The 14281-nt window shown below is 36.7% G+C and overlaps 1 protein-coding gene across 1 annotated transcript in view; it reads left to right on the forward strand.

The window, feature by feature from the left end:
* The window catches only part of LOC129220653 (A disintegrin and metalloproteinase with thrombospondin motifs 7-like), a 92240-nt gene extending 77994 nt beyond the window's left edge, over nt 1-14246 (forward strand). Inside the window, exon 23 of the mRNA XM_054855082.1 lies at nt 12290-14246. Within this exon, the coding sequence (XP_054711057.1) occupies nt 12290-12450 (161 nt within the window). The 3' untranslated portion in view covers nt 12451-14246. The remainder of the gene's footprint in view (nt 1-12289) is intronic.
* Nucleotides 14247-14281: the final 35 nt, after the last annotated feature.

The following is a 14281-nucleotide window of genomic DNA, read 5'->3' on the forward strand; positions in this document are numbered from 1 at the left end:
TATTTTTTCCGAATAGCTTTGGCTAGGTGGAGTCGACTGATGTGCTGAACGAGACGGATAACAACAAGGATAGAATTGAAGCGTTTGTATCGCAATATTACTTTTAACAAATGAAAGAAAAACATGGTTTCCACATTTGGCAACTGGAACTTTATTCTTTGGTAGCTATTTTCAGTGAAATTGTCGCCATTTGGCGACTGGCTACCGCTAATTAGAACTTTATTGCACACCCATTAGAGCTTTATCGTACATTGAGATAAATACAGGGGACTCTCTCTATTCTGAACATTCATGGGGCCAAACAAAAGTGTTCAGATTATGAGGGTATTCCTCATAGATGGAGGCTGGATAATGCATGTTTCTTTATTCTATTGCGTTAATGAAGTATGATCAGTACTTTGGCTAGTGAACTATGCTAGTTTCTGAGATACAGGAGCTGAATTTTGTATTGGTGGCTATTGCAATGTCTACTTTAACTTAATAGGACCTAAACTCTTCCACTTACTTCATTCTTTTTTAATATAATAAGTTTTACATACCATTGAACAATAACATATTGAAATACTGCTATCGGTACAATATCTGGAGAGAAAAAAAAAAGAGTGATTTTTAATTTGTTTTTGCACTCATGCAAGGTACGTATTATTATACAAGTGAAAATGTTTCCGGGTAATTCTCAGCCGCATTTTACTTAAAAGGTCTTGAATGCCACTTGATACAATCGTTGGATTCTTGAAATATACACTCTATAACAAAAAAATCGACGCACCAAGAAGCAAGCATCCGATTGCTTTGAAATTTTTTATGCATGAGTGTTTTGACCAGATATGCAAATGATTAAAATTTGGTGTCCAATGAATGAATAGTTTGATCTCCAGCGCATCGAAACTGCTCATCCAGCAGATGTATATAAAGAGCAGTTCTTCAACAGTTGTTAAAACTCTCGGTTCGATTGCAATTCAGATTACTTTTCGACAACTTAAAAATGCCTCGCCGCATGGTTCGTGCTCATTACGAGCAACTGTCAGAATTTAAACGAGGTCATATCATTGTATTGAAAGAGGCCGGTTGGTCAAATCGGAGAATCGCTCGTCATTTGAGTCGAAGCAATGCCGCGATTCGAAGATGTTTGGTAAGGATGGGTGGAAAATGTCAGAGTTCAGCGTCAGGATGGTAGCAGTCGACCTTGGGTCATAACAGATCGTGATGACAGAGTGATTGTCCGATCAGCTGTCACAGCGCTTTCTTCATCTTTATGAACCATTAGACATTCAACCCAAACACCAGTGTCCATCATGACCATTTACAGATGGTTGGGACAACGAAATCTATCTTTGCGCCAACCGTTACGCCACCTGCCGTTGACGCCTCTCTCCCATCGAGAATGTCTGGGATATGATGGGATGGCAATTGCATCTGGCAAGGAATGTTGATAACTTCGTCCGACAAATGGAGTGAATTTGGCCAGAAATACCGCAGGACACCTTCCTAAAGCTTAATCGGTGTTTGTCACGCCGTGCTTCAGCTTGTATCCAGGCTAGAGGTGGGCCAATACCTTATTGAACTTATTACTGTAACTCTGACATAAATAATTCAATTGTTCTGAGAATTTAATCATTTACTATTCTGTGCATTGTCTTACTAACCACCAATTTTCGTCTCAATCGGAGCATTCATTCTTGGTGCGTCGATTTTTTTATTATAGAGTGTAGTTCAGTGGCAAAAACTTCAGGCTCAGATTGCTCAGTTGAATGACTTTTATGTGATGCAGTAATATCCACGAAAACACTTTTTCTTCAACCTCTCTCCATCTTCCCCGTAATTCCCTTCAATCATTGTGATAAAATTCTAAATGGATTTCAAGCTTTCCAATTTGGTTCGTAGGAATTCCCGAGTACCGATTGTGAACATGTTCAGTATATACAGAGGTAATAATTGAACGGGGTTAAAAATAGCGTTCGTAATACTGGGGTGTTCATATTATAGAGTGTTCAGAATAAAGAGGTTAGCCTATGTTAAGTCTATGGAGATTCGCCGGGACCATCAAAATGTGTTCAAAACATCGGGGTGTTTAGATTAGAGAGTGATCAGATAGAGAGAGAGCCAACTGTATAAAGATAGATAATTTTTTTTAAACATTTTTAGTAATTAATACTAATTTTTCCGCCTGAAGTGTGGACTTTAGATGTTCTTTTTCTAATCGGGTAAATTTATTCGTCAGTCATTCTTTTCAAAGTACCAGGGCGTACGACAAACCAAGAACCAGAAATAATTAAAATTTAAAAAAATATATACTAATCCTTCTTGCTGTGAGCTTCAAATTCTTTCGAACGCTGCCAGGAATCTTTTCAATTGCGAAGTGCAATAATCTCCATGCGATCGATTAGGCTTATATTAGAGTAATGAATGCCTTCCACTTGCACATCTTATTTCTCTAGGGAATCGAAAGTGAGGTAGGTAAACTCCATCTAGCTTATGCGAAGGATTTCGTTAGAGACCCGATTTCCAGACGTCAGTAAATGAAGTTAAGATATTAAACATTTTCAGCATTTTCCAGATCAATTTTGAGTGTGGTTCTTATTTATTTATTTATTTATTTATTGAAAAGCTGCAGTTTCTGAATGGGAAATTGGTGACGAAAATTAATAAAAGATAGAGGATCGTCGTTTTCTTTTTATCATTTTCCTTCTTCTATTGCGTTTGTTTTCTCTGCATTTCTCCCAAGAACTTTTCTTTTCTTTTTTGATTTATCTTTAATTGTTGGGAGTTAATGATTCTCTAAGTGCTGCTTAAAAAAATCATAGCAGACTTGGAGTTTATACACAGTCCAGTCACATTAATGTGACCATCTGTTAAAAGCCAGAATAACCACCTTTCGCAAAGCGGACTGCTGCGAGACGTGCAGGAAGAGAGTCACTTAGGTCCCTGAAGGTGTTCTCTGGGATGTTGAGCCGTGCCGACTCTAATGCCCTGGCCAGCTGCGCTAGATTACGCGGTTGAGGATCCATGGCGCGAAAACTCGATCGGGATGGTCCCACAGATGCTCGATTGGGTTTAAGTCAGGTGAGTTTGCTGGCTAGGGAAGGACAGTAAACTCATCCTGGTGCTCTTCGAACCACGCACGTACACCGACAGCTGTATGGCACCTCGCATTGTCCTGCTGGAAGATGCCATCATCCTGAGGAAAAACAATGCGCATGTAGGGGTGAACATGCTCCGCAAGGACAGATGCGTATTTGTATTGATACATCGTGCCTTCCACAATGATCAGTGAACCCAGAGAATGCCAGGAAAACATTCCCTAGACCATAATGCTCCCGCCTCCAGCTTGGACCGTTCCGGCAATGGTTGCAGGGTGGTTCCTTTCAGAGGTTTCACGCCTTATACGCCAATGTCCATCTGTCCGATGGAGCATAAAACGCGATTCATCTGAAAACGCTACCTGTCGCCACTCAGTGGACGTCCAGCTGCTGTACTGGCGTGCAAATTCTAGCCTTCGTCGTCGATGAACAGCAGTCAGCATTGGTGCACGAACCAGGCGTCTGCTTCGGAGGCCCAGCCGCAGCAATGTTCGCTAAATAGTAGTGTACTGTTGAAACGTACAGTACGCGAAACACCAAAACACATACCCAAGATCACATTAATTACAATTCTTTAAAGAAAGAAACAGCTTTATTCTTACTAGGTGGCATGGTTAAGATGCAGCATTATAACACAAATACAATTGCAAGAATAGTGCTTTTAAAAGAATTTAAAACTACTCCTTGATCAAATACTAACTCTAAAAATAACCCCCAATAAAAGTTAAAATACATTAGTTATCACACGGCCAGAGTTTCCGCCTATATATATTTACAAAAGCACCAAGCCCAAATAACTCTCTGCTTAAAATTAACTAATATGAAATTTGCATTTCACACACATTAAAATAACATCAGCCTATGACAATATAATACCACAATTTGCACAAATTAAAAAGTTCTTATGTAATACATTAAAACATTACTTCACAGGGGTTGAATTCTACGACGAGGCATCAAACACTAAAAATCTCACACGCTGTACAAAAGGCACCAATTCGACCTTGCTTCAAAGATCTAGCGTAGGCTGAATGATTTGAGGATTTGCCCGCTGCCGGTAGCTCCGAACTCCAATTCCTGCTACTATTTTCACGGGCCACAAGACTTATAATTTCCAACCATCCGATGCGTTCATTAGCTCCCAGGTCTGGTCCATGGGGCCTCTACTTCCGACACAGCGATGAATTTAGTCTGGCAGAAGACTCTGATAGTTTCTTGGTTCACTTATGTGATGCCGAGACTTCACATCTTAGCGAGGAACATTTATCTGCACTTAACCTTCCAAAGGGCCATCTTTACATTCACTATTTGAACGAAACTCGAGAGGCTGTTTCAGTCACGCACGCAAGGCGAGATGATATGCGTAAAAAGGGGAACTTTAGCTCTTTCGTACTGCCTTATATCCATTGCGTCATTTCCAACTGTTTCCACTACGCTTTTGGGCAGTACAGTAGTTTGGGAGACACTTTTGGTATCCCCTTGGTTCATTTTGGTGGTCAGTTGCTCAACGGTAGCCCGTCTATCTGCTCGAATGCATCTCCACAACCGTCGTTCGTCTCTGTCATCTATGGCCCGGTGCACCACATTTTCCACGTCGCTGATTTTGGACAGTCCCATTTTGCGATGCACGGTACACTTTTACCACGGCGGCACGCGAACAGTTTACAAACTCAGCCGTTTCGGAAATGCTTCCACCCTTGGCCCGAAAGCCAATGATCATGCCCTTTTGGACGTCGGATAAATCGCTTCGTTTCTGCATTACGCCAACGATTGAAATGTTTTCCAAAGCCCTCACACACCCTTTATATACGCTCAACTGCACTGTGCTGCCACTTGCCTTCTGTGATTGGTTATTTAACTCTGACGTGGAAAGTACGTGGTGGTCACATTAATGTGACTGGACTGTGTATTAAATGCCTCTTTTAAACTTTAAATCTTTTTTCCCTTAAAATGATTTTTCGTATCTTTTTACTTCCTTTTACAAAGAAGGAAGTATTGTATTCGCGAAAAAAATTTCACTCAAAAATCGTCCTTAATTTCCATTTTGCTCTTCCCGGAATGAATGTTGAGTTTATTTTTCAACCCGACCACACGTGGATATATGCCTAGGAACGTACAGAAAATCGAAACATCCATTTTGACGATCCCCGAGTTAATTACAACGAGTTTTCTCGTGACGTCTGTATGTATGTATGTATGTGTGTATGTATGTCGCATAACTCACAAGAACGGAATGTCTTAGAAAGTTGAAATTTGGAACGTAGACTCCTACTGGGGTCTAGTTGTGCGCCTCCCCCTTTTGATTGCATTCGGGTGTTTCGAAAGGGATTTTTTGCTTTTTCGGGGGAAATCCTTGTTAATTTCGATGTAAACTCAGGTGATGTTATAATTTGGTGAACACTTGGCGTTATATCGCCAATCTTTTGGTCACCAACTTGGCGATTTCTTTTAAAATCTGGTTTCAATTTGACCACTGTTGGTGATATTTAGAGAGTAAACCATTGAATCACATTAAAACTGCCAATAATGAGAAAATGACATTAAATTGGAGTAAAAGAAAGTCATATGATGCACACATCAGGTCGTTTTCTTATGTAACAACTTCTGAAAATGTATAAATAATAATTGAAAAGCCCATTGCAACATGTTACAAAATCCGAGGCTGATACATCTATATTTCATAGTAGACTTCTTAGACTTTTTTTTTTTTTTTGAGGAATGATTTAATTAAGTTAATTTAGCTGCTTTATAGAGTTGCGGAGTTAAAATTCTTGATTAATTACAAATGTTTTATGGTTTCTCAAATAAAAAACATAAAAATTGATATTTGTCACCTTTGTAGTTGTTTAAAATGTGTCTCCACAAGTAGCCTAGTAAACGTCTGTAGTTTATTAGACAAATGTTTAGTTATCTGAGGTTAGATGCAGAAACTTTTGCCGCATTAAGTTCATAAATTGTTTCAAAATGGCGATTCTATTGTTGCATGTCATAATTCAACGGGATTATGAAATCGATTTTGCAACCATGCTTTGAAAAATGTCTTTGAACCATATCTAAAATTAGCAACATTAATTCACACTATTTTTTCAATTTTAGATTACTGCATAAATGACATTACAACTTTCTGACACGTGTTACTGGATTGCATGAAAAAAAAAATTCAATACTAAAAATAACAATTTTTGAAAAAATACTAAGCACTTTTCATAATGCACTCAGAAGGGCAAAGTAACTTTTCTGGGTCAGAAAGGACAATTTAAGAATTCCTGTAGTTTTCGAAAACTCCAAGAAAATGACACCACAAACGAAGAAAAGTGCGGCTCAAGTCATGAAGAGAATTTCTTATTATCTAGCTTTCAACCATAACTTTGATTGTTGAGACATGCATATTTTTCGTATTGGGAAAGTTTGGTTTGAAATGATTAGAACCGCACTTTTCTTCGTTTGTGGTGTCATTTTCTTGGAATTTTCGAAAACTACAGGAATTCTTAAATTGTCCTTTCTGACCCAGAAAAGTTATTTTACCCTTTTGAGTGCATTATGAAAAGTGCTTAGTATTTTTTAAAAAAAATTCTGTTATTTTATTCTTTTTTGTGTAAATGTATTTTAAAATAGAATGATTTTATCATCAAGAAACTTCACCTTATTTTTTCATATAAATGCTCGGTGCTAATAGGAGAAAAACCTACTATATACGTGTCTAAAACTTTAAGCAGTTGGCACTAAAAACTAATCCTTGTTCCTCTCTAGGATTTATGCTTGCTAATTTCATGCTTGCTTCATAGAATGCTTGCTTCATTGATTCAAAATTTTCATTGTGATTGCTTTTAACATTACTGTTGCAAGGCTACAAAATTTGTAACAATGGGTTTTATATTTAAACATTTAATAGGGAAATTACATGAAATTGCTATTTTCCATCCTAACTGAAATAGTAATTTTATTTTAAAATTTTAATTTTTCAGCTTTAAGTTGTACCTTAAGATTAAGCTAATCATTTAAAGAAATCCTGAAGTCTCTAATTGGTCTAATTGCTGAGAAATAAGCAAAAGCAGTCCTCAGATTACTCCGTGATAATTAGGTCAAGTATAATAAAAGTGTTTAATAAAAAGACCTTATAAATGAAAAGAAATCTAACAAAAGCCATTTTTTATGCAGAAGTTTTACTTGTCTGCAATTCTTTTTGCCATTTGTGCGCTTTTAACGTCATAATAATGTTCTGAAGTTTATCGTATAGGAAATAAATATTTTATTCATTTCTAAAATAGTTTAGAAAGAGCCGTGATGGTTCGTCAAGGTTATAACGAAGCTAGCAGAAATCTCGTAATACCTCTTTCTCGAAAACAGAGTAACAATCTAAAAAGTAGGTCTTCCGAGCGATATAAAAATAAACAGATTGGCTAACACATCTAATTCCGCCATTATCCCCCCTCTCCAGCGAGCTTCAGTATATCAATCCGCTGTCAAACATTAATTTGGAATCGCACGACTATCTCCAGCTACTCATCGGGCCGAAACGGATGACGAGACATAATTTCATTAAACGCGATCGATTTTCGCTCCGTTTTCGATCGATCCTGGAGGTGATGTGATGAATGGATCCCGTGTTCAGCGACCGTCGACGAAAGCGCATCACTCCGCGGTTATTTGGATGTCGCAGCAGCACAGCAACTTCATCAAGTACCGCGGCGGGAGTGATCTCCAACACAAAAAGAACAGAATGAAGTCACACACGAGTGTTATTTTGTTACTCTTGGATGAAATAATCTCGTGGCTGTTGTTGTTGTCTCCTTGGTTGGGGTAGTCTAGTTACTGAACGGAGTTTCTCACGAACTTCGTTCTTTGGCTGAAATAATCTCGTAGTCGTACTTCGGGTATCGCTTTGGTCGAAGTAGTCTAGCAAGTAAACTAAGTTTCTCACAAACTTTGTTCTGCATTCAAGCAGAGTAACTGAATAAAGTTGCATGCGAACGTTATTCAGTTATTTTTGGAGGAAATATTCTCGTGCCCGTTCTTTGCACTTCTTTGGTCAAAGCAGTCTAGTAACTGAATGAAGTTTCTTATGAACTTGGTTCTGCATTCAAGCAGCGTAACTGAATCAAGTTGCACTCGAACGTTATTCAGTGTTTTGGGCTAAAATAATCTCGTGGCCGTTCTTGGTACTATCTCTTAGTTCGAATTCGAAGTAGTCTAGTAACTGGATGAAGAGTCTCACGAGTTTCATTCCGTGTTCAAGCAGAGTAACTGCATGAAGTCGCTGGTGAATGTCGTCAGCCTTCTCCACACGAGGCTGCTCCGTTGAATCAACTTTGTAACGGGTGGTAATCAGGATTCACAAGACAATCAACTCACCAGGCACATGTGCCGCTACTATTCTCATCCCGGTGAGTTGAATCAACTTTTTAGTTGATTCAACTAATCGGGACATTGCCAAGCGTTAGCTCTACACACGAGTAAACCAGATGAGTCAACTCGGTTCAGTTTTAACAGCGTTCTGAAGCAGCTACTAGAATTAATTCGGCTTATCAGAGGAAAAGTTGATTGAACTAAGTTGCCTCGTGAAAACAATGAAAAATGCCTGTCAATTAGTTGGCAGGCAATGTTTTCGAAAAGCTGATTCAACTAACCGCTTTATGCGTAGGAGGCCTAACTGAATGAAGTTGCACACGAAGGTCATAGAAATATTTTTACATGAAATAATATCGTAACCGTTTTTGGTATCTCTTTGGGCGAAGTTGTCTAGTAACTGAATGAAGTTTCTCACGGACTTCAGTCTGTGTTCAAGCAGAGTAACTGCACGAAGTCATCCAGTTGCTCTATATTGGACGGATCTTGTGGGTGTTATTGTGTAGTAGTCTACTATGGAGCTCAGAAACAGATATTTGCAAACTGTAATAAGCAACTTCAGTAATATTTTTAACTCTATGAAACAGTTGAAATCTATATTTTTATAGCGGTTTATCTATGTTTCAGACAAACTTAGTGGTAAATAGGGAAATTTAAGATTTATTGTTTGGGTATATTTTTGTTTTACATTTTATACAGGCTAGGAAAAGTTATTCGATTTCCCTTATCTCGACCTTGATTTCTTCCCTTCTCCCATGGCCTACATTGAAAGATTATTTTCGATTTCATGTGCTGACCCGTAAAAAATGAGAAAGGAGATAGTGGAAGGTGACCCAAAACGGCTAGGTTTTCGAAGAACGTTCGAAAATTGTAGTTTTTGGATTTTTATAGCAACAATTTCGGTTTTATTTTCTAGCAGGGTTATTGAACTTCAAAATAAAAATTGATTTTTGTATTATTTCAAACTCAATATTTATTATCTAATTTTACAAACATTTGAAAAACCCGCTTTTCCCTACCAGGAAGCCCAGAGCGGGTAATTTTAACTAATTGTGATTTGGTACATTTGCGAATCAAGTATGAAGTTATAAATGATAAAAATAATTGACTAGCTAACTGCCATTATAAAAAAATACTAGAGGACCCGACAGACGTTGTTCTGTTCAAACTTTGTAAATTAAAAAGTTAAAAAATTCAATAAACTATCAAGTGTTTGAACCGTTTTTCTGAAAAATTTAAGTAAAAAAAATGTTTTAAGTTGTGCTTGGTGTTAGAATGCGTATATTTATTACAGCTTGACTTACCTAATGCCCACTGAGCAGTTGTTTTATTAACTATTTTTTTCCCGTACTTGATGGTTTGTTCCTTTAGCCATACTCAAAGGATAAAAAGCGTCCTCAGATATTAAGTGTAAAAAACTAACTATCCATCTAGAACAAACAGGAAATCCCGCTGCAACATCCCCCATATGAAAAAAAAAAATAATAAAACAATCGAAAGGATATCGTTTTAAAAAATGATAAAGGTAAAAACAGTTCGCTGAAAAAGCGAAAATCACTCATCCCTCCCCCGCCCCTCCCGATGTAAAATAAACACATTCTTCAACTAAAATGACTAAAAACTCTTTAAAAACGAAAAGCAATACTTTGCAATTTGAAATCTTTCTCCAAATGAACAACAAATACAATAGATTACATCAACAGTAGCTTTAAAATGTAAACAAATGATCGCGCAACTCTATTCTTTATAGCCAAAGTCGCCAAGCCACCACGTTATTGTAATTCAGCCGATCAGTGAGCGAAGCCAACTCGGACCGATTAGTGGTCCGATCTTTTGAACGAAAACTTTTAAAACTTCATCTATTGCCTAGTTTGTTCTTTCCACCAAAGATAAAGATCTTCCACTGCACTGATCTTTTGTGTAGAGAACTACCCTGTTGTGATTTATCTGGACGAAAATAAAATTTGTTTCGTCTTTAAATTCCATCATCTTTTCCTTTAATAATGTACTGATTAGTTAGATAATCTTTAAAGTATTCTACACTGGTTCCAAAACTCAGATGGATTACAGCCGAGAAACAAATGTTGCTAGTTACGGTACTTTCTGATCATTTGTTTAGGAAAACCTAAAGACCGATCCGGTCACATGGTTCAACTACGACGACAGAACACACGTTTTGCGTGAACCTTCCAGTACTTTACTTTAAAATATATCGGACCTAAAATCGTTGCTTTCAAGAGAAATGAAGGCTTCTCTATATATATATATATATATATATATATATATATATATATATATATATATATATATATCTCTACGTTTTATCTATTCTCAATTGACACATCACAGTAGGAAATTTCATTGCAAAAAGCAGAGCTAGCTTTCTATTGTCCTTTGGCAACGGGTTAAATATTTATTTCAGTTCTCGCTCAACAATAGGTTAAAATAAATATTAATCATTTGGGGGATATAATCATCCAATGTTTAAATTAATTAATTAATTAACAAAAACGTTTCCGATTCGATCCATCTTGCTTCGAAACCATGCTTGCCACAACTTAATTACACACAAAAAAATTTGATCAAAATCGGTCCAGCCGTTTAAAAGCCTTATGGTGACAAACGTATGCACAGAAGATTTTTATATATTAAGATATAAAAAAGTTATACTTATCCAATTTAAAGTCAGCACATTTGTTTATAAGACATGAAGAAATAACTGATTAAATTAATAGACTAATTGATTGCCACACTAAAAAATAACTTTTTAAAGTTATACTTATCTTATTGAAATAGAAAATCTAAGTCAGCTCACGAGTCAAGAAATTATAAATAAATATATGATTAAATCCTATATCCGCTTTGCCCGAAGGCACACTTTTTATTTTCAATAATTATAACCTTAAATTTAAAAAAGAAACAAACGAAAAAATTATCGTAGTTTGTAGGTGTATTGTGTCAGAATAACGCAATGTTATTGACAAGCAAAAAAAAAAAACTGATCTTCGACTATTCACAAGTTACGAAACTGATTAAAACTCGGACTGATTAGAACTCGGGGTGTTCATGTAAACACGACAAACGTATGCACCGCCGCTTATACACCAGGGGGGGGGGGGGCATATGAAGGCCTACCCGCTTCGGACGACCTACCCGGTTTGGGTCATCCTCCCCTTATTCGGATAAGAAGACAATTCAGTTAGTCGGAGTTCTTATGATCGGCCCTATATTGCAATGTCAACTTAGAACTACTTGAATGGGGTTGTTTCCTTCAGTCCAAAGTAGTACTTTTTGTCATTGAAATTGATAGAACAAGCAAAAAAATAACATGGACTCAGAAAATACTTTCATTTTCTCAACAGTTGTTTTTTAATTAATTTTTTAAAATGTCCGATTCTTCAAACAAGGCGTGGTCTTTATGACGTCACAAATGATGCACTATGGCGCATCATTCTTCTACCGCATTTCCACGTTATGATAATCAAGCAACGAATTACAATTGCGCTCTACGCTTGCTACCAACCATATCGTTGCCAATACACGTGAGTAAAGATGCGAATTAAATATTTTGGACCGTGAATGGCAACACTGAATGGCATTTCATCATTTGTGATGTCATCGGCAGAAGCGTTATACGATGAAAGAGCACCGGTTTAAGTAATTTTTTTGAAAATATTAAACTTGAAGAAATTATTTAAAAAATGGTCACATTCTATGTTTTTAAGCATGTTCTTTCCGAAAAAAAAATATTTTTAAAATTTTGGAAACGACCTTATTGTAGTTTCAACTAAATTAATTCTGACTTCATGAATATAATAGTAAGGAATCTCCTTTTGAGTGATTTCTTGTTTTCCCTTTTGCAGCTTTCAGCGAGTGCAGAGACAAGATGGAGAGCAGCCTGTGCAAATCTCTGCGGCACATGTGCGAGACGGGATACTTCAAGGAGAAGTGTTGCCGCACCTGCACCAAGAGGAACAGACCCAAGAGGCCTCACCCGAGGGAACGGAACCACGTTCCTTCGTAGCAGCGCGCATACGGACTTTTTTTTTATAGAAATCATTTGTAGGAGAGTACATATTGTAGAAGTATCCTCGAGGTGTTAATAAGTGAATATAACGTCGCAAAACATGAAACTGGTTTTGCTAGGAGTTCTATGCTTGCGTTCGACGAACCTTACCGGTCGACCGGTGAGTAACCGGTTACTAACCGGAGCGATCTGTCGGTTACCTCACCGGTTACCATTTTAAGGTTATTGGTTGTTCAATTATTGGTTGATTGAAACACGTGATCAGTAGCTGTCAAGTGATCATTTAACCGGTAGCGACCGGTTGAGTTCGTCGAACGCAAGCTATGTATTAAATTAAAAAGTTTTGCGCACAGGCCAGACTCTTTTTTTGGTTTTTAGTAGGTTACTGTTACGGTTATTGCAAGTTTAAATAGAAAAAAAAGATAATCCAGTTTATTAGCATTTTATAAATATTTTAGTGATAGTTTAGGCAAAGTTACAGTGACGTGGTATTGGAGAGTTTTAAAAAATCTTGGTTCCACAGTAATTCCAAAAGGTTTAATTAAAATGCAAAATTTTATCGAATTAAAAAATTTAGGCCATCAACAGTTATTTAAAGTTCCGTTAATATATGAAATAATGCGTTAAATATATAAAACGAGCCATGAAGTATTGAAAATTTCATTAAAATACGAAAACTCTAATCAATATGTATCGCCAACCTCTCCAAGCAACCACATAATCGTAACCCAAGCATCGTTTACTAAGCAATTGCTTAATTTTACTGCTGATTTTCATAAAGTGAATTCGGGAAGAGAGAATTTGACGCCATACATGAGCGATCTCAAGTGAAAGCATAGACACATTTTGAAGCTTGAGTGAAAAAGTTTTACTCACGCTTGTAAGGCCCCTTATATCTTACGTAAGTATGTATCAAACCTCTCAGTTGTGTGAAGAAGATTCCAAAAAAAAAATCCAAGAGATACTTACATGAAGTCATAAATTTTGATTTTTTTTAAGGAATCGAAAATTTTCCTTTGATTTTTTTTCTTCTTCCAATTTAGGAAATTTTTATTGTGCTTGATTTATGGTGTTTAATTACAGTTGTTGACGTAGGGGCTAAAATCAAAGACATCAAGAAGTCTTATAACAATAAGTTTTAACAAATAAGGCAGTGAAAATCAAGGGGATGTAAGTGGGCATTTTCAGATTTCGAGTAAAACGGGTATAAAGGTAACGTCCTAGGTAGGTTTTAATTTTTTTAAAAAATCATGCTATGCAGCAGCACCTACCAGGGCTACAAGTACTAACGCTTGCCCCAAGGCAGAGGAGAGGTTCCCCTACTATTTGTATTGGTTATCTCCAAATTTTTAATTTCACCACTTAGATCCCTTTGCTTCTCACTGCCTCAAATAAGGTCATCAATAATGACACTCCTTTTACAGTGGAAAAAAAATACATTGAAAAAAAAATCTGAATTTTTGCGTTAATTTTTCTGTTTGCAATTATAAATTTGTAAATGTGCCAAAATTGTTTTCGAAGAAAGTTTTCTTTCTATGAATCGGTAGTATATATCTGAATAAATTCATTCAATTATTTGCTTCCCTTCTCTCTCTGGGGGGAAAATATTCATAACTGCATTTTTACTTCACTGTATGGGTTGAATATTTTTGCATCTCCTGTGAATTAATAAAACTATGTAAATGTGTATGTATGAAGAAATGGAAAATAAATGTACAGTTGCCTCTTATCAGAAGGATTTCATTTTAAATGCGCTATTGTAAAGGAGCAGACACAAAACGAATAAAAACCTGTTTACAAAATTTGTAACAATGTATGTATTTAAGTT

Source organism: Uloborus diversus, chromosome 4, assembly GCF_026930045.1.
Source record: "Uloborus diversus isolate 005 chromosome 4, Udiv.v.3.1, whole genome shotgun sequence".
NCBI lineage: Eukaryota > Metazoa > Arthropoda > Arachnida > Araneae > Uloboridae > Uloborus > Uloborus diversus.